Raw genomic sequence first — 24,555 nt, 5'->3', positions numbered from 1 at the left:
CATCGGTGTGGGAATGAAATGGCCACAGTTTGTCACAAATTGCTATCTTAGTTCATGACAGATGACTGAACTATCCCTCTTACCCTTCCCTGGTGTGGCACTATACTGAGTAGCTATGGAGATGCCAAAGAGGCTTCCCAAGCCGAGACATAACCTTTTTCCCTCTGCATCTTGACGTGGTTCCCACAGAGCTTTTTCACAGAGGAGGGACATGATGAAGAATAGGAAATAGCAGTTTTAGTCAAATTGTCTCTTTTCTGAATGATCTGACGCATGGCAATGCCAATGTCCAAAGCCATCTGGTGCTTACCAGCTAGATGTAAGGTCGGGGCTACTCATAGACTGTCACAAGGGAAACCAATAGTATTACCTTGGGGGGCTGTTGTTCATTTCAGAAAGCGAGTGAGAAGAGAATTCACCCTGCTTTTATTCCAGCCTATACATCCACACCTTGTAAATACCGTTGAGGTGGAGGCGTTTAAATATTTAAGTATTCTTAGAGCTTGTTTTGCAGATAATGTAAGTGCTTTACCATTATAAAACTACTGTGGAAAGTGGGATGTACGTACTTACTGCTGTAAGAAACCTGACCTGCAATAATGACAGCCTTATAGGCTACAGAAGAGGAACAGATGATAGAGGTGAAGAGTTGAGAGTTGGGAGCTATATGTATACATTGGATAAAATAGCATAAATCCATATCTAAAAATAGGTATTCCCCTGTCTGTGTGTTCTGAACAGGAAGATTAACAACACACATCGTGGCACCTTGGCTTTCTGGTAAATGATTTATATTCTTCTACTGTCTTTCTTAGAACACAAATGATTGCAGTGGGCATATTGTATATGGTATGTATATGGTATGTATATGTTTTGGGCACCTGCTTAAGTGAAAATTCAGAAGTAAATGTTTTTCCTTTGGAATTCACTAAGGACTTTTCAGCTGTTGCAAGGACACTTTTTAATGTGCTGCTTTCACTTCACTGGTGGCATAATTAAAATACCATTGCATCCCATCCACATTGCGCTGCTGTCTCACTTTCCTCACTCTTGGAGTTTAAGTACAGTCTGTATAGCTAAACATATATATATATATATATATATATATATATAAATATTATGCTTATTTGCAAAACAGTATATACCCACACAGAAGGTCATAGAACTAAAATACTGTTTTCAGAAGGATCTTAATCAGTAAAGGGTTATTTAGTCTTTAAAGACTTAAACAGAATGCCATGAGCAATTCAGAGCCTGGAGGGCTCCATGCAGCTCCAGCAGTTTTCAGACCCCAGAGTCCAGGACCCTCTGTGGCATTGTGTGTTGTGATCCAGCAGCTAGAGCAAAGCAGCCAGCTGGATCCTGGGATGTGTGAACTGTGCACCATCTCAGAAGGACAGTCTTAAGATTCTATTATGAATATACCTGATAAAATACCAATCCTATCTCATTTATGAAATAACAAGTCTAACCTGACTTTTGGAGTTGTTAACTGCAAAGTCTCTTTGAGAATGTAATGCTTGGGGTTCTTGTTAGTCTCAGAGCCCAGTTTGTGTAAGCAGCTAAGGCTTTTGGAAACTAGCATGGACTTGGCTGTGAGGGATTTTTTTTTTCTGCTGTGAAAGGCAATTAACATAAATGGTAAAATGTGTGGTTCATCATCCCCTTTGCCTACATGTTTATGCTTGAGAATTAGGTTATGTTGTTTATTTTTATTGTTTTGGACAGTATCTTAAGAAAATGTGCTGATGAAAGTGATGTGATGGTGTGATCAACTGTCAAATCAGCAGTTATTTACTGCTGGTGATGCAGCAGTTGGCCTAAGCTGAGAACGTCAGGTTGCATGGAACAGTTTTCTTTAATCCAGTCTCATATTAACTGCTTTGCTTTCTGTGATGTCTGCTTTGTGTGACAGCCTTCAGAGCCTGCCTTCTATACTACCTTCCTCCTCCCATGCAAGGAGAAAAATACCACCCAGTGTGAGTTAGAATGAAGGAATAGGTAGTCCTTCTAAGGTGATTACTGGTTACTTTGTTATTCCTGAAATGTTGGAAGTATTCCTCTTAATGAGTTACAGTTTTAGTACTTTCATGTGGTGTACCTTTCTGCTTAGCTGATAGTCTGCTCTGTGAACAGAGGATCTTCGCCTACCCCCAGCTGCTATTGCTTCACTGATGCTGTTCTGCTTTGACTCATAGCAGGATATTGCAGAACTGTGTTTTGTATGATGTATGGGTATGGAAATTCTGTTCGTAAATGAGATTCCTTATTCCTATTAAGTTAATATCTTTGCCTGGATCTTAGAAGTGAAAATGAGACCAGTAAATTATTATTGCGAGTTAAACTGCAGTGAGCATGAAAGCAGAGCTGCTACAGCCCCATCTGAATGGTTACTGCAGGCACTGTGGGCAGCAGGAGCAGCATTCTGGCTGAGATCTTGAGCTGTTAGAAATCTGATCTTCAGGAGTTTTCTTTTTTTCTATTTCTTCTTCTCCCAAATGTTTTGCTGTTGCTAGAAGTGAAAAATGAAATGATTCAGATTATTTCCTGATCGCCACCTTGTAACAGAGCTGTGGCCTTGGCCTTCATTGGTCTTGATGAAGTAGGAGAGCTCGAGTTCCTAGTTCAGCATAGAAAACCTCAAGTTCCCTGTAAGGCTTTGATTTCATCTCCTACTCCAGCCAGGGAGTCTCAAGTAGAAAGTTGAAAATATGACAGGTTATAAATGCGCAAATATTTTGTTCTGTTTATGAGAAAAGTTTGAATATTGCAGCTATGGGGAAAAATGTCATCTAGACTGAGGCACCTTAGCTGGAAGTTTTAAAAGCAAAGCCCTGTATGTTAGCATGAGGCAAGTATTGTCAAGATCACAGCCAGAAATTGGGCTCTCGGTGCCCTTTGGTGTCCTGTGAGAAGTACGATCTGTGTTTGAAACTCCCTCCTCAGTTCTGGATTGAGATTTCATTCTTCCTCCAGAAGCTCTGAACCCTGGCTTAGTTTCAAGGCTGTTTATTTATTTTGTTAAAGTAGTAGCCCAGCTTGTGATTTCCAGCAAGTTTCTGGAGATCTGGGCCTGTTGTCCATGGGGAAAGCAATGAGTACCATGACCTGTCGCCCAGGCTGGTTAGCCAAGGAGGACCTGATGAACTGTGCCTTCCATTGTCTGCTCAAGAAAGGTGCTTTATGAAAGCCAGCTTAGTTTTAGACGTAACATTGGCAAAGGCTGCCAGGAAAGGTACACTGGCTTATTAAAACAGGTACTATTTTTCAGACTTCCACTTTCCAGATTACTACCAGCCACTACTAATACCAAACAGGTATTTAGGATCTAAAACTCACACACAGAATTGTGACTATACAGGAGAGCAGAAAATCCTTGGAATGGTCTCAGATGATGGCCTGTTCTCTTAATTTTAACACTTTGTATGTTACAATTATTTTAATATCATTTGACTTGCATTAATATGGAAATATTATTCCCATTCCCTCAAAATTAAACATTTACAACGGCTAATGGTGTATTTTGCATTTTAATATTTTATCTTGTTAATATTTATAAATTCTTGTACAAAATGCACTGGCATTCAAGGTACTGATGTAGATGTTACAATTTCCATCAAAAATATTTTAATATAACGAATGAGTAATCTGAAGTAAAGCATACAGTAAAAAAAAAGTAAGCTTTTACTGCACATAGAGGAAATACAGTAATTAAAATGTGATTTCTGTGGTTTGGAAAATACAAACAAAATAATACAGTTATTCAGTATCCCATGTTCAGGCTTCTCATTGGTTGTACCAGCTGTTAGAGAACAAAACCACTTCAGTTTCCGTGGAGCTGCAAGGTTCTGTGCCAGGGTTGGACACTGCTGAAGATATTTACTGCAGTTTTTTCATTCACTGCTACTTCTCCCCTAATTCTGTGTGCTCTTCTGCTTCACTAGGATGCATGCTGGTTTCATTATTCATTATAAATCAAGAGCAACTTTGAAACAGACTGTATTGGAAAACACAGATGAATGGTACTGCTAATAATAAGCTGTGATATTTCATGCCCTACAAATTCCCTCTCTTGGCTATCCACATGTGTATTTTTACATTCAGAATGCTCTCTTCATCTGAGAAGCAAAGCACCTTAAGGTGCTTAAAGCTTTTGTTCAGGGCAGGCATTACACAAAGCTGCTGTGCTGTTTCTCCACGCTGCAACAGGATGATTTCAATGCAAATTTTTCAGTGAAAGAGAAGGCACCTTGCTTTATCATTCTGACAATGATCGTAAATTGCTCTCTTGCCAGGCAGGAGCAGCAAGATGTATCAGAAATTGGAGGAAAGATGTTTTCCAAAGTAGATCTTTATTGATAGGCTTTTACTTTCCTGCATCAAAACTTAAGCAAAATGTATAGTACGTCACCTGATCTTTAATGCTTCCATATGTACAAATGACAACTTAATCAGTGTAGGAAAAGAAGCTGTGGAAAGGCGAGCAGCACCAGCAGGCTGACCCCAGGAGAGCCGCGGCTGCCTGCGCTGCCCTTAGTGCTTGTTAGCATGTCAGGTAAGACAGTGCCCAGGATGGAAATGTCTGAAATGCCAGATTTACATGACTAGGAAGAAGAAGGGATGTATATATTTCTCTAAGCCATGTTTATTTTTGTTTTCAGCAAACAAAGCTAGCAAAGTTTTATTTCTTCTGGTGTTCTTGTAAGAGCTGGCTATAAATACTGAACTGAGCTATTTCAGCAGAGCCTTTGTTCCAACTCTTTTTTTAGCACCTGTCTCTAAGGCTATTGTGCTTCCTTGCACTGCTGGGTTCACCTGAAAGGCTGCTTGAATTCTTCACATGCTGACCTTTTCTTTCTACAAAAATGTAAATCCATATTGAGCCTTTTATCACGAATTGCAAGCTTTATTTATTTTAATAAAATGCATTGGAAAATCCATGTTATTTCTACCATTTCAATAGAATCAGAAGACTAAATGAAGAGGGCATATTCCCCAGAAAACTTTAGTTTTTGAGATTGATTGCTGCACATCAAGCTTTGGATTTACATCTGGTTTAGGAAGGGTCACCAAGGGCCACCTACAGGTTTATAGGTTTCAGGTTTGTGCATGTCATGCTATGCTTTAGCTGTACATTTAATCAAACTACAAAGTCCAAATGTGTCTGAATAACTGTTGTGATAGCATGGCAGAAGCAGGCTGGGTGACTCCATTCTAACAATCCTACCAACATACAAACAGAAAAAATGGAGCAGGGAAAGCTGTCAGAGCATGGCTGTGTGCACCAATTTACAGTGTATATGTAAAATAAAATAATTTTTAAAAACAGCTAACAAAAAACATCATACTAAAACAGCAAAAAAACCCTAATTTCAGCATCATGATGTTCTTGTCTAGCCTCCTGATTAGACTATGTCTGACCACACTTTATAGAAATGAACCAAGATGAGATGCTTTTTTTGTGCCTTTGCCTTTTCCCTGGAGGGGAGCATTCTAATGACTCTGGTAAATTGATTAAATTAGGTTTTGAATGATACAGACTTTGAACATTCAGTGTACGTCTGGATGTTTCCTGTAGCAGAACCTAAATTGCTTCAGGCTTTTGTCCCCTGTCTGGGATTCTGCCATACCCTTCTCTGCTAGCAGATCTGTTTGAAGCACTAACTGTACTTATAGTCATCCAGAAAGCCTTACTTGCTGGAGTTTGTCTCTGAATTCTGCAGCCTTGGCTTTCATGTGGAGTCAGAGCTTCTCCACCTCCTCCACAAACACAAAGGAAATTGCCATTCTGTGGGCCACAACCACACATGGGTCAGCATGATCTGAAAAGCATAAATGCAGAAATGTATTCTCCAAGATGAAGCTCCCCAGGAAACCTTTCTGAAAGCTCATTTGCCTTTCTTTTTATGTTTATATTGCATATTTGCAGACTCAGGAGTGCAGTACTTCACATGGAACAAGTGCGTGTGAACACATGGGAGTGCAAAGCTGAGTGTTGCAAGAGAAGTGTCGTGGGCAGAGAGAACCTCACATGCAGTTGGAATTAGTCTGAGTAAATCCCTGATATTTTTATGTAGTCGTTTACTGGCTGCAGTAGAATCCATAGCTGACCGAAAGTTATTTGAAAAATTTACAGAAGTACTTGGACTTTTTATTAACAGTTTTAGAGTAATTAATCCTTCATTTTAGAAAGAACTAATGAAGAACACACGTGCCATTATACTCCCTTGCATGGTCCCCGTAGCGTAATGTAAGCCGTGCAGAGCATATGCAGAAGTTTTCAGCAGATGTCTGCTCAAGAGCGTGTCTTTGACTTGCAAGGAGATCTCAGTTTGTGAGCAAACAGTACAACTGGTGCTGAAAACAGGGGAGAAGAGAGTGATCTTGGATGCTCATACATAATATTTGCAAACTTAGGAGGAACAATGAATGACTTTTTTCTGAAGACATATGTTTTGTGACAGCACTTGGAAGAGAAATCTTATTTCTCATCATCCAGACAGAAGCAGCAGTGGGACTGAATACTGGGTCTGCATGGAATACTGTGTGATGAGTGCTCACTGGTGGAATTCAGTGCCTTTTCTTTTAAGTATTTTGGATTATTGGCTTTACACACACACACGTATATTTATGTGTGTGTATGTTTGATTGAAGGGAGGGTAAATCTAGATTTGTTAAATGAGCAGCTTTCTTTGGAGCTCTTATAGTAATGTTTTAGTCAAGTTCCAGAGGGCTGACAGGTCAGCCTGAAGGGATTTAAGTAGCACTGAATGCTGTGTCACAGTGTGGGAGGCTTCGTTACTTTGATAGTAGCATTGTTGCTTCTTTTCAACAGACCATGCTACGAAGCAGTGTAAAAACAGCATGTTTGAATGCTTTCTATGGGCGTAAATTTTATATATATAACATCTCAACTCTGTATCATTGAAAGATGATGGCAGCTATGAGAAGTGGCTACTGAGGGAAGTGCATCTCCTTTCAGCTTCCATCTACAGTGAGGCTGGAGAGTCTTGTCTGTCTAGTTCCATCCCAGGGCTCTACACGGTACTGGACAGGAGCTTGAGCAGAAATAATGTCCTCTCAGTCAGTCTGTCTTGGGAAGGGCTGCATGAGGTCCATCAGATACTTACACAACATCCATTTTAAGGAAAAGTCTGGGAGTATCCATCGTACTCTTTTTACAGTCTTCAAAATGTACTTTTTTTCTACAGATTTCAGGAAGAATCCATTTGAAATAATTCCAGCTTGGATGCTTTGATTATTTCTTTCCTTCTGTCTTACTGGAGAGTTCTCAAAACAATTTAAAAAAAAAAAAAATCATGAGTATTTCATTATTAGTGAAAGCTAATTTCATCAATTGAAAACAAAGAAAAAACAACAGAACAAATGCCCAAACACCATCCTGCTATCAATACTGAATGTAACTCTCGTCCTTAATAGCTAGAGTATGCTTGCAAGTAGGCATTTAAGATTAAACAAATACAGGGGAACCTCACTGACTTAAATACCAAGATAGGCTCTGTTGACCTCATAGGCAAGGTCAAAGCAAAATAAATGACCTCATTTGAATTAGCCCAGGTAAACACACTGTAGTTTACAACATGCAGAAAGAGAATAATATAGATAATATGCATCTTTTCTACCGGTCGTGCATCTGAAAAGTTATTTGTTGAAACTCATTGTGATTGGTAACAAAAGATTGCTACATGATTTGGAAGAAAAATTACCGAAATGGCTGTACAAGGAAGAAACTGGGTGCAGTTTAGACACATTAAAGTAATTTTGCTATTATCTTTGTAAAGTTTTTCATAACTATTGACATAGGAAGCATGAATTATGTTGTCAGTGGAGAATAGTTATTAAACCAATAGAGAGTAACAAGATCAGAAATTCTGAATTTTTTTTTTTCTGTAGGAAGAAAAATGTCATTACTTGAAGTCAAGTATGGCTGACATAATTTAAACCGATTGAGCAATACTTCACATTTCAATTACTTTGCAGTTCATAATTTAAACGAGAGATGGCATAATGTACAAACTGCTGATCCAATCAAGTAAATGCAAAAGGTTTCTAACATTTTTTTGAGCTACATTAATATTCATTTTTCTCCCTTCTCAAGGAAGGTAGAAGTCTCTTCCTGTGCTAACGTACCAAATGTTTTCTCTGTTGATAACCAAATATTAGTTCTTGTCCTTCAGTTATTTCATTCTTTTCAGTGGGATGGAAAACAGGAATAATCGTGGCACTACACATGTACGGAAATAACTTGAGGTTACCAGAATAGCCATAGGTAACAGTGGATGTTCTCACTGCACTGCGCTTCTGCACTCCGTGGGTGAAGGAGCATGTCGGAAGTTGGACTGCTAGCTCAGCAGGCTGCTTTTGTGTAAGAGGCTTCAGGCCCAAAGCAGTCTGCTCATGGTGAACATAATGGGCTGTTTGGACTGCAGTGAGTATTATAGATGTCCCCTTAGGATTATAGAGAGGGATTTCAGAGGTGTGGTCCCTGTACAGCATGGCTGGTGATGTTCTTAGATGCCATTTGGGAACTGGGAGGGTCAGCTTGTTTCACACAAAGGCACAGTGGGTGTCGTGCCACTTCATCTCAAGTTTTTACCAAGAGTAAAATACCTGCTGTACCTGAAAATGGGTTTCCAGAAAAAAAGTGTTACTTGTCAACTCTTTAGCTTCACCTTTTTTGGTTCCTCTGCCAATGTGCTGCAGTCTCCTATGTATGCGCGTGGTGCGTTTGCACCTTAAGCTTAGCTTTTCATTCCATTTAGAGTAAGAGTTCAGCTGGACAGTTGGTAAAATAGCATTCATACTAGGAAGTTTCTGTGGTCAGCAGTGACTTTCAGCCTAGAAAGAGCCCATTTTATCATCATATGTACTTGTCATACCTGTCAGACCTGTTAGATAGAAAGCCATGGGCAGGTTTCCATACAACAACATTGGCTGGAACTGGATCCTCTCTTACCCTGTGCCAGTTGTGTTGGATTCCAGCTGCATGTTGCCAGCCATGCTCTGCCCTCAATTACCACTGGGCAATCCCATCCACAAATTAAAACGTTTCTTGTAATTTAGTCTTCTGGTTCTATGATCAGCAGAGCTTTAAACATGCTGAGAAAAATTCTACCCTGGAGTAGGAGGAAATCTCCCTGGTCAGTTAACATGAAAGGATACCAGGTGATTAAGTGCCAGTGCTTTGCAGTCCTGTGTGTATTGAGCTAAGGAGGAAAAACTGCAGAGTTCTTTGCATCCAAAGCATTTTTCCTTCTTATTAGTGAGGAGAAGTAATGCTGATACAAACTAGTTCACTGAAAATTCATACAGCAAGTGCCAGAGATCACCCATTTACAGCACATTCTATATTACTGCTTTTATTGCTTCTAGCTCATTTTTATTTGTCAAATAATACTGCACTTTTATAGCATGGGCACATGGATAAGAGGGGAAAAGGGAGATTTTACCTCTTTATGGTGGCAGAGAAAATGAATTTACATTGAAATGACTTCCTGTTTCTGATTTCCCCATCCCTGGAGACATTCAAAGCCAGGCTGGATGTGGCTCTGGGCAGCCTGGTCTGGTGGTTGGCGACCCTGCACATAGCAGGGGGGTTGAAACTGGATGATCATTGTGGTCCTTTTCAGCCCAGGCCATTCTATGATTCTATGATCTCCAGATTGCTTAGCATCTTCTACTAAGACACCTGAGGGTGATTGTTATTGTAAATCAAGTGGTTGCATCTGAAGTTCCCTGTAGGTACTGATTGTTGACTATACCATGTAATTAATTAGTATAATAATTTTCCATTTTCTTTTTGTCTAGGTTGTAGATGAGTCTTAATTTATTAATATTTACTGTGACTGGGCAAGAAGTCAATAAAAACTCAAAAGTGCCTTCAGTAATGGAATGTATGGCAAAGTAATCTTATTGTTGTGAGTAACAAGAATGTAGTTCTCTTTGCCATTTTGCTTTTTGAAGGGAGTGATCAAAATACACTTTTGCTTATGGCATAAGGTCTCCTATTGTGCACCTGAGACCTTGTGGGGTGAGTGGCAGCTCACTTCTGCAGGAATTTTCCTTCCAACAGCGAGGGCTGTTGGCAGGAGGTTCTGGTCAGAGATCCCTGGCTGGCTCTTCACTGGGACATGGCAGTGCTGGTTTATGTTTTGCCATCATTCTTTTTGGAGGGTTTTTTTTTTTTTTTTTTTAATGTAGGTTCAAAACTATGGCAGTAGTAATCTGTACTTTAAGAAGATGAACAATTAGCATCCTACTATCTTACCATTATCTCTTCAGCCAGTGTGCAGTTGTGCCAAAATACAGCCTTGTGCAGGACGAACTTCAGGAGGTTCAAAAGGAAACAAAAAGTATCCAGTTCATCCATGAACAAACGTGTACTGCTTATCAGTGTATGCAAATTGTTCCTTCTGTACATATTTTGCTTATGTTGCCTTATGGAAGTTCCAGGCAAATGTGGTAGGTGCTTTTTAAGCAGGGGCTGTTCCCCAGCAGTGATCCCCGAGCATTCTGTGTGTCTGGATGTGGGCTGGCTGCGTGCTACCCAAGGGAGGTGCAGTGGTTTGCACCAAAGGCTTTCAGGCAGATTTTCCCAGTCCCTGTTTTTCCTTAACAGGAAATTGGTCAGTGTTAGAAACAAGATCATTTGAAGGTACATTTTGATACACATTTGCAGCTAGGTGTCTGATCTATACAGGCACATTCAGCATGGTAAGCTAAGAGACAGGATTAAGGAGAAATCTGCAAGAGCGTGCTGGAACATATTTAACCCTCGTTATACTTGAATTTATCACTCCATAGTAATACATAATGTGCTTCTAGATCTCTGATGCATTGCATGTAAATTCCAGTCCAGTATCTAAAATTTCATCTTTTCTGATCATTTTTTTCCTCTTGTTTAATAATGTCTAGAAAGACAATGTTAAGCTGTCGCACTCTGGAGTGTTGCCTCCCCAGGTCAGAAGGAGGCACATGATAGGTGTGTTTGCAGTTACTGGGAGGTGCGTGGTGCCCACTGGCAGGTCAGTGAGGAAAGCACGTGTCCCATCTCTGTCACCCAGCTCTGCCCTGCTCTGCTGTGCCAGGGCAGGTTGGCACACGGAGCTCAGGCAACACATCAGGCCTCACTGTAGGAGGGAGCAGTGTGGCCCAGTCTTTTTTCTGAGAATTCATCCAGACTCCATAAGGAGGACAAAATGCTGCCCTCTGGTCTCAGGAAACGGCAGAATAAAAATATTCCTGTTGCAGCATTATTTATTATGCTATTTATTGTGTTTGGGGATGGAATGTTTCTCTTCTGAGGTGTGTGTTTATTGGTTTCTCTTGTATTTCTGCTTATTTATATCTGGCTCAAAATACCATTCAAAGTTTCTATTAGCTATAAAAGTTACCATGGAGAAAGTCAATATTTGTTTGCATAATTTACCCTAGGACTGAATGCCATTTCCTCCATTCCCCTTCTTGCAGCTGGTCCACATAAGGGTTTTTATGGCTACTGAATCGAGTTCAGGGACTTAAGTCAATTAGTGGAGGTTTATACTTTGCTGCCACACACAGTGCTATTGTCAACACCACAGCTGTTTCCTAGGTTATGTATATATAGAGGGTGACCTTAGTACAGTAGCTCGTTTTGCAGTGCGATCACTGTTGGTGAATGTGGTTTTGTGTGCTTTTTTTTTCCTTAGTGATCACGCTTTGCTGCATCCTAAATAAAACTGTAAACATCAGACTTGCAGTGAATTTTGTGTGAGGGGCTCTGTAGTGCCAACAGAGTGGTTTGCAGTACTGGGCAAATGAGCGTAAGAGTGTGCAACAGCTAAAAAGTGCATGTCTGTAAATGTTCCTGGCTTTTAATTTAGGCTTCTGAGTGATACAGTGCATCTTCATGGTGAGACATTTAAAAGCAGACAAACATCCTTTCTGTGTTCTGCACTGTGCAGGGCTCCACTAATGCTGAAGCCATGAAAATATTTTACTAAAATACTTTTAAATATAACATTAGGTCTGTGATAAGATTTTCTCTGTAACATTCCTAGTCATTTGTTTAAATTAGCAGTAAAAAAAAGTCATTTATTTACCTTAAGATTGGATTTCCACCAACTGTCATATATATATATATATATATATATATACGTGGTATATGTTGGATATATATATATATTTATATATATGTAACATATATACTTTTTTTTTTATAAATGTGAGACATTTCAGTGATGCTTGTCATTGAAGAAACCATTTGAACTTAGTGGTTGCTATCAGAATAAACAACTGTAATGCAATCTGAGCTTCAAGTAGAAAAAAATACTGGGTTTAGAGTGCTACTTGCAGAAGGACATGGAAAATATGCACTTGTCCACACTGTATGCTGTACACGACTTCTCAATATAGCACATTATTTAGGCAGATGTCTCTAATGCTCATATGGAAAGGCACTGTTTTATACAGAACATAAATTAGCAACATTCAGATATTTACTTTAATCCTGGCTGATAATTACTTTTATAGCCTTTAGACAGTATTTGTGGAGTTTGGAATTCTTTCACATTCTTTTTTCAAAGGAGCATAATTGTGTTTTCCAGAATTAGTCAGTATTCATAAAGCCGTGTTAAAAGTAGTCATTTATTGTTCTGCTTGGCTTTTGTGTAGGTACAAAACACAGTGGGCACACACAAGTTCACTCATCTTACTGAAATCGTGAATAGCTTAAACAGGAAAAGAAAACATTCTAAGCAAACAAAACTATGCTTTTCTTGCAGATTGAGAGCTTTTGAGACGATGCTGATGACATGAAGCATAACTAAGTGTTGTTAATCTCAGCTGTCTGCTACGCCCAAATAAATGCTTTGCACAGACAGCACATTATTACTGACATAGAATGAAAGTGGAAAAAAAGAGGAAGCTGCAGGAAACCTTTTCATTTTGCGTATTTTTAAGAGGGAGCTTGACATCCACTGGGTGCTTCAAGAGCATGAATATGCTGTGTATTAGCTGCCTGGATTGTAGGAATCATCTCAGTGTTCTTATTTTGTCCAACCTCATTTGAGGGCTTTTCATTCGGTGACACGTTTGCTAACTGCTGTGTGGGCTGTGTGTGGAGCTTGCCAGCACCCTGTGTCAGTGGTTTTTCTTAGGGCTTTTTAGCAGTGGTATTTAGTCATGCTAAAATGCCCCAAATCATAATAATTTTTTCACTGTAGTCTCATTTGGAGACAATACTTGAAGGTAAAGAACAACAATGAAAGTTTGTATTGCTTTTCTTTTGTGCGCTTTTGTGCACTTTTGTGCACTTGTGCACTTTTTTTTGTGTACTTTAATGGGTCTTATGGATTCTAACTGCTACTTGCAACTGTCCTACATAAGTTGAAATCTCCAAAATTCACTTGCCAAAATCAGATCTGTTTTGAATCTCTTCATGTCCTGCTCTGCATCAAAGAATGAAAATATGTCTGCAAGAAGGTAAGGAAGCTGCAGAGGTGACAGCCAGAGTCCAGGGTGGAGATAAACTACTTCTTTCAGTGGCAGTGCTTTATCTGGCCATAGATGATAGAATCATAGAATGGCCTGAGTTGAAAAGGACCACAACGATCATCTTGTTTTAACCCCCTGCTATGTGCAGGTCGCCAACCAGCAGACCAGGCTGCCCAGAGCCACATCCAGCCTGGCCTTGAATGCCTCCAGTGATGGGGCATCCACAACCTCCTTGGGCAACCTGTTCCAGTGCCTCACCACCTTCTGTGCAAAAAACTTCCTCTGCACTCCTTCTCTTGTATGGGAGAATTACTTCATGTTAGTCATTTGTGTGTCTCTCTGTGAGATCTGCTGCTTTAGAGCATCAGAGTGTGCATCAGCACAGACCTGGTGATACCACCCATGCTCAGCAGTGGCACTGCAGGCACAGCAGTGAGATCCTGCGCCGGGGACTTCATGTTACCAGCACCCACCTCCCAGTGTCTGCTGTGCAATGCGAACTCTGGGTTCACTGGAGGACGTGGCACTCCAGGTGAGAAAAAGGTGGAGCCTGTCATATATATTTTGCTCTTCAGAGACAGAGGACTATTAGATGTACCACAGTATCACCAGACTTGCAAACTGCAATCACCTTGTATTTGCAGTACAGAGTCCTTAGGGGTTTATTGCCCCTAAGAATGCAGACCAAAGGTCTTCCTCTCCTTTTTATTCTATTTTGATATACAATTCCTGGCAATAGTAAAGTGGTCTTCTTAGCTTACAGATGAACTCCTTTCCAATGCGGCTTTCTGGCTCCTTGTCAGTGTCTGCGCTTTCTTGGGGGGATTTCCAAGCATCTGCTCTCCTTCTGACCATGGATTTGTACAAAGAAGGTGTTTGCTCTTGAAGAACCACTGCTTGCTGCTGGTAAACTTGCTCGCAGCTTGTACTGCTCAGGCACAGCTCTGCTGCTGGGGTGAGTCACAGCACCATGCATGGATGCTGAGGGTCTCCTGGTTGTGTTTTGTTTTTGAGAGGAAAGTTGGATGTAATTCAAACAGAAATTAATAATCACACAGGTCTATGGATCTGTCAAAAGAAGCTTTGAATTGCTTAGTAATATTATAATGAAATGTAGTTATCTAATAACTGCTGACCACTTTTGAACACCAGAAATGTGTCTCGCTGAGGGCGGCACCAAGGGAAGCGGCGGTAGGCAGAACGAGAGAATAAAGGATCCTCTCAGAAGCAGCATGATCAGTTTTTCACAGTTCTTTGAGAGAAAATTCTACATGCTGTACTAAATAAGAATGCTCTCATATCATTTCTTTGGATGTTGTTCCTATAGATGTAAATAGTCTGTGTTGCAGAGTACGTAATATCATTTACAATAGCTTTCCACACAAGTGTGGGTTTGGAGGATCAGCTGCTGACTTGGAGTCACAAAATCAGGTCAGAGTACTGACAGCAGAGAATTTTGAGTCAGGAATCCTGGCTTTGGGCGACTGGTGTGACTGTGATCTAATCCTCTTTATGCTTTCCTATTATCATCTCTGAAATTCTGTGTGTTTTACAACTTGCTATAGCTTTCTGTTTGCATATGCTACTTTACTAGATGAATCTTAACATTTAATAATGTTTTTATCTCTGTGGAAATTCTCTCACCCCTTTCCCCTCCCCATCAAAATCAGAATGTTGATTCAAATCCTCTAACCAGGCCTAAGGAGAGAGTTTGCTACAGACTTCAGGCAAGGTTTCCTTTGAGGAGCAAAAGACAGACCCTTTTCTTTCCTCGCTCTCAAAAGCTGAGTGTCTTGTTTTATGGAATGGAATAAAGAAGCTGAATGTGTAGATCTACTTCACTTTTAGCTCTCCTAGAGATCTGCAAGGTCACTTTGAATAATTGTGGTTTTCCTCTGTAGGGTTTATGGTCTTTGTGCTTCAGTATCACTCTTTCACATGGGGATAAAGCTATCTTATATTTTGTAAAGGTGTGGTGTGCTTTTCTTTTTTGAGATAGGTAGTTGCAAATTACAGTATGCAGTCTACAACCCCCCCCAAGTCAGAGAAGATTTCCATCACCTTAAATAGCCTTTGGATCTGTTCTTAGAAGAGCAGAATGACTACAAAGTTTCATTGTTTTGCCTGCTCCATGGCAACTGACACCATAAGGCCTTTTCCCAGATGTGTTTATTTAAAGGCCTTTTAAGTTCAGTTAAAAAATGAAGTTGTAATTATTGTTTTAACGCCAATTTTTGTGTTATTGGCATTTAAAAAAAAAAAAAAAAGTGAACTAGGACACAGCTGATGGAAATGAATGAGCTTATATGAGAGAAGATACAAAATCCATTCTGGGGATACAAAACCAGGATAAGTACAGTGAAGTATTAGCTTGTGAAGAATTACCTGGCATATCTGAGAATTTCTAGGTAATTCCAGGTCCTGTGGGAAGGTTACCATGGTGTGCTATGTCTATACAGTTATGGAATCAGTTAATGTTTATTACCAATTTTCACGTGACATCTGAATATATTGTGACAAGGCATTGTGCTGTACATCCTGGAAATCAATATATCCCTTTTTTTTTTTTTTTTTTTTTTAAAGCAGTTTATTTTTCTGAAGTGTACAGGTAACCATGGAGGGAGCAAGCATGAGAAGCTGAGAATTCATCATGGGAAGAGAAAAGGGATCCTTATATGTTAGCATAATTCTTTCAAGCAGGGTTGGATTAATAACCCCCAGAAGCCTACTGAGAAAGAAGTGAGGTATTTAGGCCCATGTGTGTGTTTTATTGTGCAAGACTTCGTGCGTTCATGCTCTGTATATATAAAGAGAACCTTAGAATCCTACTTTTTTTTTTTTTTTCCCCCCTTCCTTGGGCAGCACTTTGTTTTGATTCAAGCAAAATGCAAGATAAATGCCCATTTTGGCCTTTTAAGTCTTGGAAATAATCGTGCATTTAATGTGATTAAGTTGGGAATTACCCTTAAGCAGGGTCATAATTACTGTAGATTTAGATGACATGTTTTACAAATTACTGTGTGCTTGTAATTCCAAATTGAGTTTGTTGCACTCTGGGGTTTATAAACTTTATCTTAGCTATTAACGTATTAAATAACAATGATTTATGTAAATTACTGGGTAGACCAAAATTTCAGTGTTGTGCTTAATTTAAGGCTTAATTATGTTTCTGTACTAGAAATAAAACACAGTTAGCTTTAGCAAGGAAGACTGAATAGTTTAACATTCACTACTGAAGAGTTAAATATAACAACGATAGCAAAATCGAAGCTGCGTTTCTGAGTTGGTCTTTAGTCTTTACTGGTTGCACTGACCGAAAACTAGAGTGACGTGCAGTGGGTGAACCAACAACTACAGTGAGTGAACCAGCTATCAATAGTGAGCTTTTCCTGAGTCAGCCAGCCTGCTTGCTTTGGAATTATTTACCCCTAATTTCCAATCTAGTGAGGATGAGCTCATAGTGTGAAATCTTGGTTTACTTCCTCTTGCACACAGATTTCCTAGTTCCTTAATTTCTTCTTAAGTCAGCTGGATTTATTTTTATGAAGCAAAGATAACTTTGTGTTGTATTATTAGTTGTGATCCAACAGTTTGCTAGTAGCTAGGATACTAAGATACGAAAATTTACTTTCTTGCCTCCTTACCCTGCTCTGTGTTCTTCTACAGTATCCTGGTGGCAGCTCCATTGCCAGCTAGATGTCAAAATGGCAGCTGGGGAACAAGGGGCATACAGCCTCTGTGTGTCCTATTGGCTCTGCCAAAGCCTCCTAGAAAGTGCAGATGAAGTGGAATAGAATTCCATGAGAGCTCTGTTCAATCCCCTCCTGGCCACTCTCTTCTGAGGCCTGAAACATCACCCCTGTGTTTGGTACAAAGCATGACGTCCTATTCCTGTGTCATCAGGAAAGTAAAAACCTATAGCTATGTGCCACTAAAAAGATTGTCCTAAAAAGTCAAGTCCCACCTGTCTGTGAAAAATCACAACCTGCCTGTTACCTGATGGACTGTGGTCCAGCAAAGATGGGTTTGGAATGCTTAAACATAAACAGAAGATCCTTCCAAAAATAATTACACCAGGCTGCTATGACACAGAAGCCACAATGCCATCTGTGTAGTGCATCAATAATTTGTTTCTCTGTGTTCAATTTCCCGTATCACAATGCATGTGAGATCTTGTGCTTATAGAATACTTTGTCATTTAATCTCTACTTCAGGTTTTAAAGACTAAAAACGATTTAAAAGTAATTGAATGGAATTTTTGCAGGAGAATGGTCAAAGCAAACTGAGAATTTGGGATTGTTGAAGATGAGGGTGGGAGAAGCTATAACAATTATCCATGTGGTATTTGAAATGAGGTTTGTTAGCACTGATTGGTTGTTTTGCTTATCTAGCATACATGCTTGTATGTGCTGAAGGAAGACTTCAACAAGTTCTGGAAAAAAAAAAAAACATTTTCAGAAAATTCTTTGACTGCTTTTGAGATCAGAGTGTCTGAGCTGCCCTTTCTGGTTTGTATCCAGCCTACATTCAAACTGTCTGCACTTGGTTTCTCCTCTGGAAACCAGTTTCCACTTAGCAGTTGACTTGTGGACTGCTTATGTCTGCTTTGGATTTGTGCCTGATTACACATAGAGACAAAGCTTGGAGCAGGAGCACATTGAGCCAGGACCAGAAAAACATGGAATGGTTGTAGCGTCTGTCTACGATGTCAAAGACTTCTGTGTGAAGAGGCTGCCTGGATAAATGTGAGATCTTGAAAGTAGGCACTGCAATGTAAATAGTCTCTGGTTTATAGACGTGCAGTAACATCACTATCAAAACAGTTAGTGTAGGTGTGTCCTTCCTTAACATATTTGAGTTTCACTGAAAGCTGGTTAGACCCAGTCTTATTGGAATCCATGCCTAATGCCTCCTTAGGAACCTGCAAAATGCACATTTGATCCAGACGTTTAACTTGGTTTAAGTCATTTTGTTTCTTTTATCATCGGAAAGACACAATCAGTTCTCATGGTATATATTGTAAATAAGAAGTATGTTGTATACACAATACAAGGACACAGCTGAGCCTTTTATTATGCTCTTTCTTGTACCTGATTTGTTTAAGCAGCATTTTTAGCTTCTGACTAAACTTCTGAGAATTCTCCAAACTACAGGGATCTGTGCTGTTTTTATGTGCTGGAATGTTTTCATTACTAAAAAGTATCATGCAAATTGCTCCCCCTCTACAAAAAACAAAAACAAAACAAAAACCCACAACTTCACAGATGATTAAGAGTGAAGCCTTTAGCAGTAAACTCACTGGCCATGTGTCCCCCCGACACCCTGCACACCCCCCCCTCCCAAAAAAGAACAAAAAACTCAGCCCTCCAAGAATGGTTCTTGTTTTCTTAGTTACTTTCCAGTTCTCCAGTACCCTGGCATCTAAATGAAGACAAGGAGTGGCTGTGGTTAGACAGTTTTCCCAACTTACACAGACATTATGCTTATTTTGATGAAGGGAAACTTAATTTGGAAAGCAAGTTGTTTTGATGGTTCCATGAAATGTTTTCACAGGAAACTCAAAATTCATCTTGCTTTCTTGTATTATTACAGGATATTAATCATACTGGCCTTGTTATTTTTTGAAACTCTCATTTCTGTGTACCTGTAGGCAGCAGTATTTGTCACTAGCTTTATAGTGCAGTTTCAGCTGATCTTTTTGACCTGTAAAACTAAAAATGCTTTGGGAGTAGTTTTTGTAAACAGTGAGGAGCGAACAGTCTTCAAAATTATTTGTGGTGTAGATCAGCAGAGGAACTCAGGAGGCATTTTGAACATGGGCAGGCAGCTGGTAAGGCACTGTTCCCTGCCAGCAACAGGTTCCAGAACTGGCTGCTTCCTTAGCTCTTCAGAGCTTGGACTTACCTTTCAGACGCACTGCAAGCCCTCTCTTTTTTTTCCAGGCTTTGAGGGAGGATGGCTTGGAAAGCTTCATGAGGCATAATCATTTTTAATTAGGAAAAAAAGTGTTAAATATTGTGTGGAAAAAAATCATGCAATTTCCGTGTTTATATTTTTGCAGAACTGTGTGGTTTCTACAGAAGAGGTGTGTGAGTATGTAAGGTTATGAAAGTTAAACCACCTTTTTCAGTACTGTAGGAGATGATGGTTTTTATTTATAAATTACCAAGTTTTAATTAACTCTGTTTAGACTTCATTTTTTTGCATTACTTTAATCACTGCATGGTGGATCCACTTAAAAAAAAAAAGGGGGAGGGAGGGGAGAAATTCTTAGTCATCTGTCAAATAGAGTGATGATGAAATTCAGATATTCCTTATGATTCTAGTGAGGAGCTATTGCCTGCCAGAGCTTGCTTTACTACAGAGCTGCTGTGCTTTCTGAAGCAGTGGAAGTCTCCCAATTAGAAATGCTGACAATACTGAGGGCATGATACAGCAAAAACTAGAAGCTTTCCGGGTCAGGATTCAGTGAAGCAGCAAGGGATAATAGGACCTTAACTTTTTTTTTTTTTTTTTTTAATTGTTCATTTTTATCCAAAAATCTGGCTCTGATAGACGTATATTTTTTCCTGTTATAATCAGTCACTCCTCACAGAAGGGCTGTTCTCCCATCAGCAGCCTGCACAGCCCTTCGTGTGCCATCGTCCTTTGTCCGCTGCTTTGTGTGCGCCCTGCTGGATGAGTTCATGTTCTGCCTTGTAATTGAGAACCTCAGCCCATCTCATGCTAACGCAGCGTATGAAAAATGCTTTACTGAAAAGAAACGGGACTGGGGCTGTTATGCTAACATTCAAAACAACAACAGGGAAGCTTCGATGCTGCCGTTTTGAACGTCTGTGAAGTTGACGACACCGCTCCGTTTCCTTGCGTGCCTCAGAATAAATGGGTGGGATACGTGCCACCAGCACAGCTGCCGCCGCTGCCTTGAGCTAGGATTTTAAACGGGCTGCGCTCCTATTTTACGCTCTTATTGTGGCAGATCGGAAATATTTTTAGCTTTGCTGTTGAGCGCTGTGCTTTCCAGGGACGCTCAGGGCTGGGCACGGGCACAGCTGGGCCTCGGCGCTCCTCAGTCCTGCGCACGCTTTCACTTGGGCCTTAAACAATTTCAAAGGAACTTTTAGGATTTTTAGCAGACAGAGGGAACTGAGGCACGTGGGCGCTGGAGAAAAAAAAAAAAAAAAAAGTAGTAATAATCTGGATGTCAGCAAGCTGCTTTGCTCGGCAGGCAGCTATGGGAAAAGCCCGCTGCGCCGCGCCCGGCACAGGAGCTCCCGAGGAAGCCCCGATCCGCTCCTGAAGCGGAGGGCAGGCCGCGCGGAGCGCTGCTGTGTGTAATTAAGTCTCCGGGCTTTAATTATGCCCGCGCGGCGCTCGGTAAAACCCCTCCCGGGCTGCCGCCAGGCACCTGCGCGCCGCCGGGCTCCGGGCCGGCTGCGGCGGGCACCGCTACCGCTCTCGAGGCCCGGCGGCCCCGAGGCGAGCGCCGCGGCCCCGCGCGTTCCCCGGGCAACCGCCCTCAGCGCGTGCGCGCGGGACGCCGGGGGGGCGCGAGCCGCTTCGGGAGCGCGCCTTTCCTCTCCCGCCGCGCGCCTTTCCCGCCCGCCCCGCGAGCGGCCGCCGAGAGGAGCGGGCGGGGGCGGGGCGCCGAGGGGCGGCTATGGTGGCGGCGCGGAGCCGCGCGCCCGAGACTCCGGCCCGGCCATGTGGTGCCTGCACTGCAGCTCCGAGAGGACCCAGTCGCTGCTGGAGCTGGAGCTCGACAGCTGGTAAGCCGCGCCGCGGGGCCCCGCTCGGCGGAGCGCCGTCCCGTCGCACAAAGGGCTCCGCTCGCCGCCCGGCCGCCTCCTCCTCCTCCGCGGTCGGTCCCGGAGCGGGGAAAGCGGGCCGGCTCCGGTCGGTGCGGCGCGGAGGCAGCGCCCTGCCCGCAGCCGTCCGAACGCCGCTCGGCGCGGAACTGCCCGCAGCTTTCCGAGCCGCGCTTCGCCGCGTGCCGCCGGCTGGGCGCGCTTCTCGCCGCTGACTTCGCTCGGTCCGAGGCGTCGCGCGGCTGTCAGCTCGTGCAGCGCCGCTGTCGGGGTGCGCCGGGACCCCGGGCGGGCGGGGCTCGAAGGGCTGCGCTGAGGGCCGGCGGAAAGGTCGCAGCCGGGGCTCGTCGCGTTAACGCGCGCCTCCTCGTATTGCTGCTGCTCACCGAGTAACGCGTCAGAATTGCAAAAGCAAGTACGAATCGGCGTCCGGACACCGCGCTCAGACATCCATCTGGGTTTTGGGTGGTCTGTGCCGAGCCGGGAGTTGGACTCGGTGATCCTCGTGGGTCCCTTCCAAGTCGGGATGTTTTGTGGGGTTCCAAGAAATGACTTGATGGCTGATGGGCTGTTACAGAGATCCGCAACTGAAGGAGAGAGAGGCCGTGTCTTAAAGGCGCTTGTGTGGAGGAACAGAAGGAGGAAGTGACCAGATTCAGTGTAACTGCTTGTGACTTGTGCTGTCTGTCCTGTAAAAGAAAGAGAAAGGGCTTTGTTTGGCAAGAAAAATGTTTGATAATACAGTTTAAAGTCATGCATTTGAGTCTGTTTTTATCCTTAAGGAACACAATGAAGTTGAGCTGGTAAGCTTCCTCTGTGCAGTTGGCAGCATTTGCATAAAGCACATTCTGTTTGCATGGCTTGCTCATAACATAATTCCTAAGCGTTCCCTCAGTTACACATTGCCTGTATTCACACAGTAATATTTTGCCATTCAGTCATTGTTTCAGTGTTTTTTTTCCTATGTTTGCACATTGCTATATAGGCACTTCCTTTCAGTTAAACTTGATTATTCTGCCTGATGTGTTGAAAGAGGAATTGCTGAGTACTTCGTTTGGATGGTTGTGTTTAACTGTTTCTGTTCTTGTGACAGATACCCGTGTATAATCAGAATTCATTACATCTCTATAGTGCTTTCAGGGAACTCAAGCCCTGCTGAGTAAAATGACTCATTTCTCATTTTGCATCTGCTTTTATATCAGGTTTGCTTTGTTGTTGTGTTCTCCTGTTCTAGTTCTGAAATTGCAGCTATTAGGGGTAGTGCCACATAGTATTCTAATGTCTTTTTTCAGTTAGTTAAATAGATGGCTTGGTCCATGTTAAGGTTTTATGTGAGAAGTCAGCTAGCATCTTTTTTTTCCCCCCTATTTCAACTAATTTGATGTAGTCAAAGACACAATTCTAATATGTGAGATGGAAACTAACCAGGGAAAGTTAGAGCACTCACTGTATCAACAGCTTTTAGTTGTTTCTTCACCCCTTCAGGTGCTCTCCTGGAATCCTGCCACAGTCAAAAACAATTTGCAATTTCAATCCTTTAAATACCTGTAATTCAATACTTTGAGTACAGGTAAGGAAGCTCGAAGCGTTCCATTTTACACCTGAAAAGTGCACATACCAAGCAGAACAGTAACTGGTTTGTTGCTCTGCTTAAAAGTGTGTATGGTAGGTTGCTAGGAGCCCGGGCAGTGAGCTCTGGCTCCCTGCTGGAGGAGGTGTGTTTGCTGGCACTGGGCAGGGTGCTTCTCTTGAGACCTGGGACGTGGTTTCTTCTCAAGGAAGAAATGGACGGCCTGACGTATTACTTCTCACCTTGTGACCATGTTGCAAAATTAAAATTTGCTGAAGAGAAATACGTTCATCTTTGTATGGCTGTAGAAAGTATTCCTCCAAGTATTTAGCATCGTGAGAATAGTCTTCCATCACTTCCAGGTTGGAATTGTTTCATACCTGTGGGAATCTGGAGCTTAGCTGCTAGGATTTCGGATGCGACAACAACTTCAAAACAGAGTTTTTCTTTATACTGATCATGTTTTCTTCTGGGTATAAAGATGGCAATTCAGGGATCAAACTTTCTGAACAGAGAGGGAGACTTTTAATGACGTAGTTGATTTTGAATGCTCAATTATTTATTCTTGAAAACTCCATTTGCCCTGAACAGCAAGAAGTAGTAGCTGATACTGACAAAGGCTAGCCTGGTGGAAGCCCATCCCCTGTTGGTGGCTGCAGGGTGTCATTCTGGACCCAAGCCAGCAGTTTTCTGGCTGTGGCATTCAATATTTCCTCGCTTATTTCACCTGTGCTTCTTGATTTTTAACATCCCTCCAGCCTGGACATCAGGCATCTAGCAGACCACTGGGAAACGTGTGCTACAAGTGAGATGCTGTTTTACTAGTGAAATGAGTCCTCTTGCACAGTGTGGTGTTCCACTTGGTATTCAAGGCACTGTATTGCCCTAACTTGATAGCTTCAGCTGTGCTTCTCTCAGTGAGTAACACTGTGTTTAGCCTGCTCTCAGGGTGTCTTTATTTTGGAAATATTAATGTCATAGAGCTATCCTGGAATTTATCCGCCACGCTTCCATGGGATTCAGACTGACGTGCCCTTTGTTGTGAACCCACACAGCTCCCAGTTTCTGCCCAGTTCTGACAGATGCAGAGGAATGGTTCAAGCTACATGGTAGCTGTGCTTGTGTTCAAAAAAAAATAGGGAGCACCAGAATATGATGAGGAAAAAAAAGTTAGTTGCTTTGAGCATCACGATACATGGATGTAGAATAACTGGGCTGTGCCTCTTCATTGAAAGGCTTCACTGTCATTTCGGAAGGATGCAGTAAGGATGCAACTTTCTTAATCTTTTGACATTCATGTGGTTATTTTTTGTCAGAATCAATGGGAGATTTATCGTTAATTTCAGAGCTGGGCATATTTTAATCACAGTAGCTGTCAATCAATTATAGCTTTTTATGTTTATTTAATAACAGAACTGCAGGAGGTCTCAGAAACTGTACTCAAGATGGAGCCCTGATTGCCCTAGTTGTTACATTAAATGTATGAGGACGTGCCCTTAACCTGCATATTGTCTGATCAACAGAACACTCGAGTGTATGAGCAGGGTGTGAGGGGAGGCGTGTTAGTGCAGTGTTTGGTAAGTGCTTTGTTTAGCTTTCATTTATATTTAAGCAGAGTACACACACAAGCCAAATTCTCATTCCCTATTTCACTTCTATTTTTCTGTTGTCTAACAAGACTGT

General features: G+C 41.7%; 1 protein-coding gene across 11 annotated transcripts in view; it reads left to right on the top strand.

Annotated features, from left to right (window-relative positions):
- IQSEC1 (IQ motif and Sec7 domain ArfGEF 1) overlaps positions 1 to 24,555 on the top strand; it is a 361,739-nt gene that overhangs the window by 282,207 nt on the left and 54,977 nt on the right. The window contains exon 1 of one of the 11 annotated variants that reach the window (XM_031608752.2): positions 21,116 to 21,263. The exons of the other annotated variants lie outside the window; for them this stretch is intronic. Within the exon in view, the coding sequence (XP_031464612.1) occupies positions 21,199 to 21,263 (65 nt within the window). The 5' untranslated portion in view covers positions 21,116 to 21,198. Of the gene's footprint in view, positions 1 to 21,115; positions 21,264 to 24,555 lie in introns of those variants that run through there. 11 annotated transcript variants of the gene reach the window in all.

The sequence above is a fragment of the Phasianus colchicus genome, chromosome 11, assembly GCF_987193195.1.
Source record: "Phasianus colchicus chromosome 11, bPhaCol1.hap1.1, whole genome shotgun sequence".
Taxonomy (NCBI): domain Eukaryota; kingdom Metazoa; phylum Chordata; class Aves; order Galliformes; family Phasianidae; genus Phasianus; species Phasianus colchicus.
Note: the sequence above shows the minus strand (reverse complement) of the source record. Positions and strands in the feature narration are given on the sequence as shown.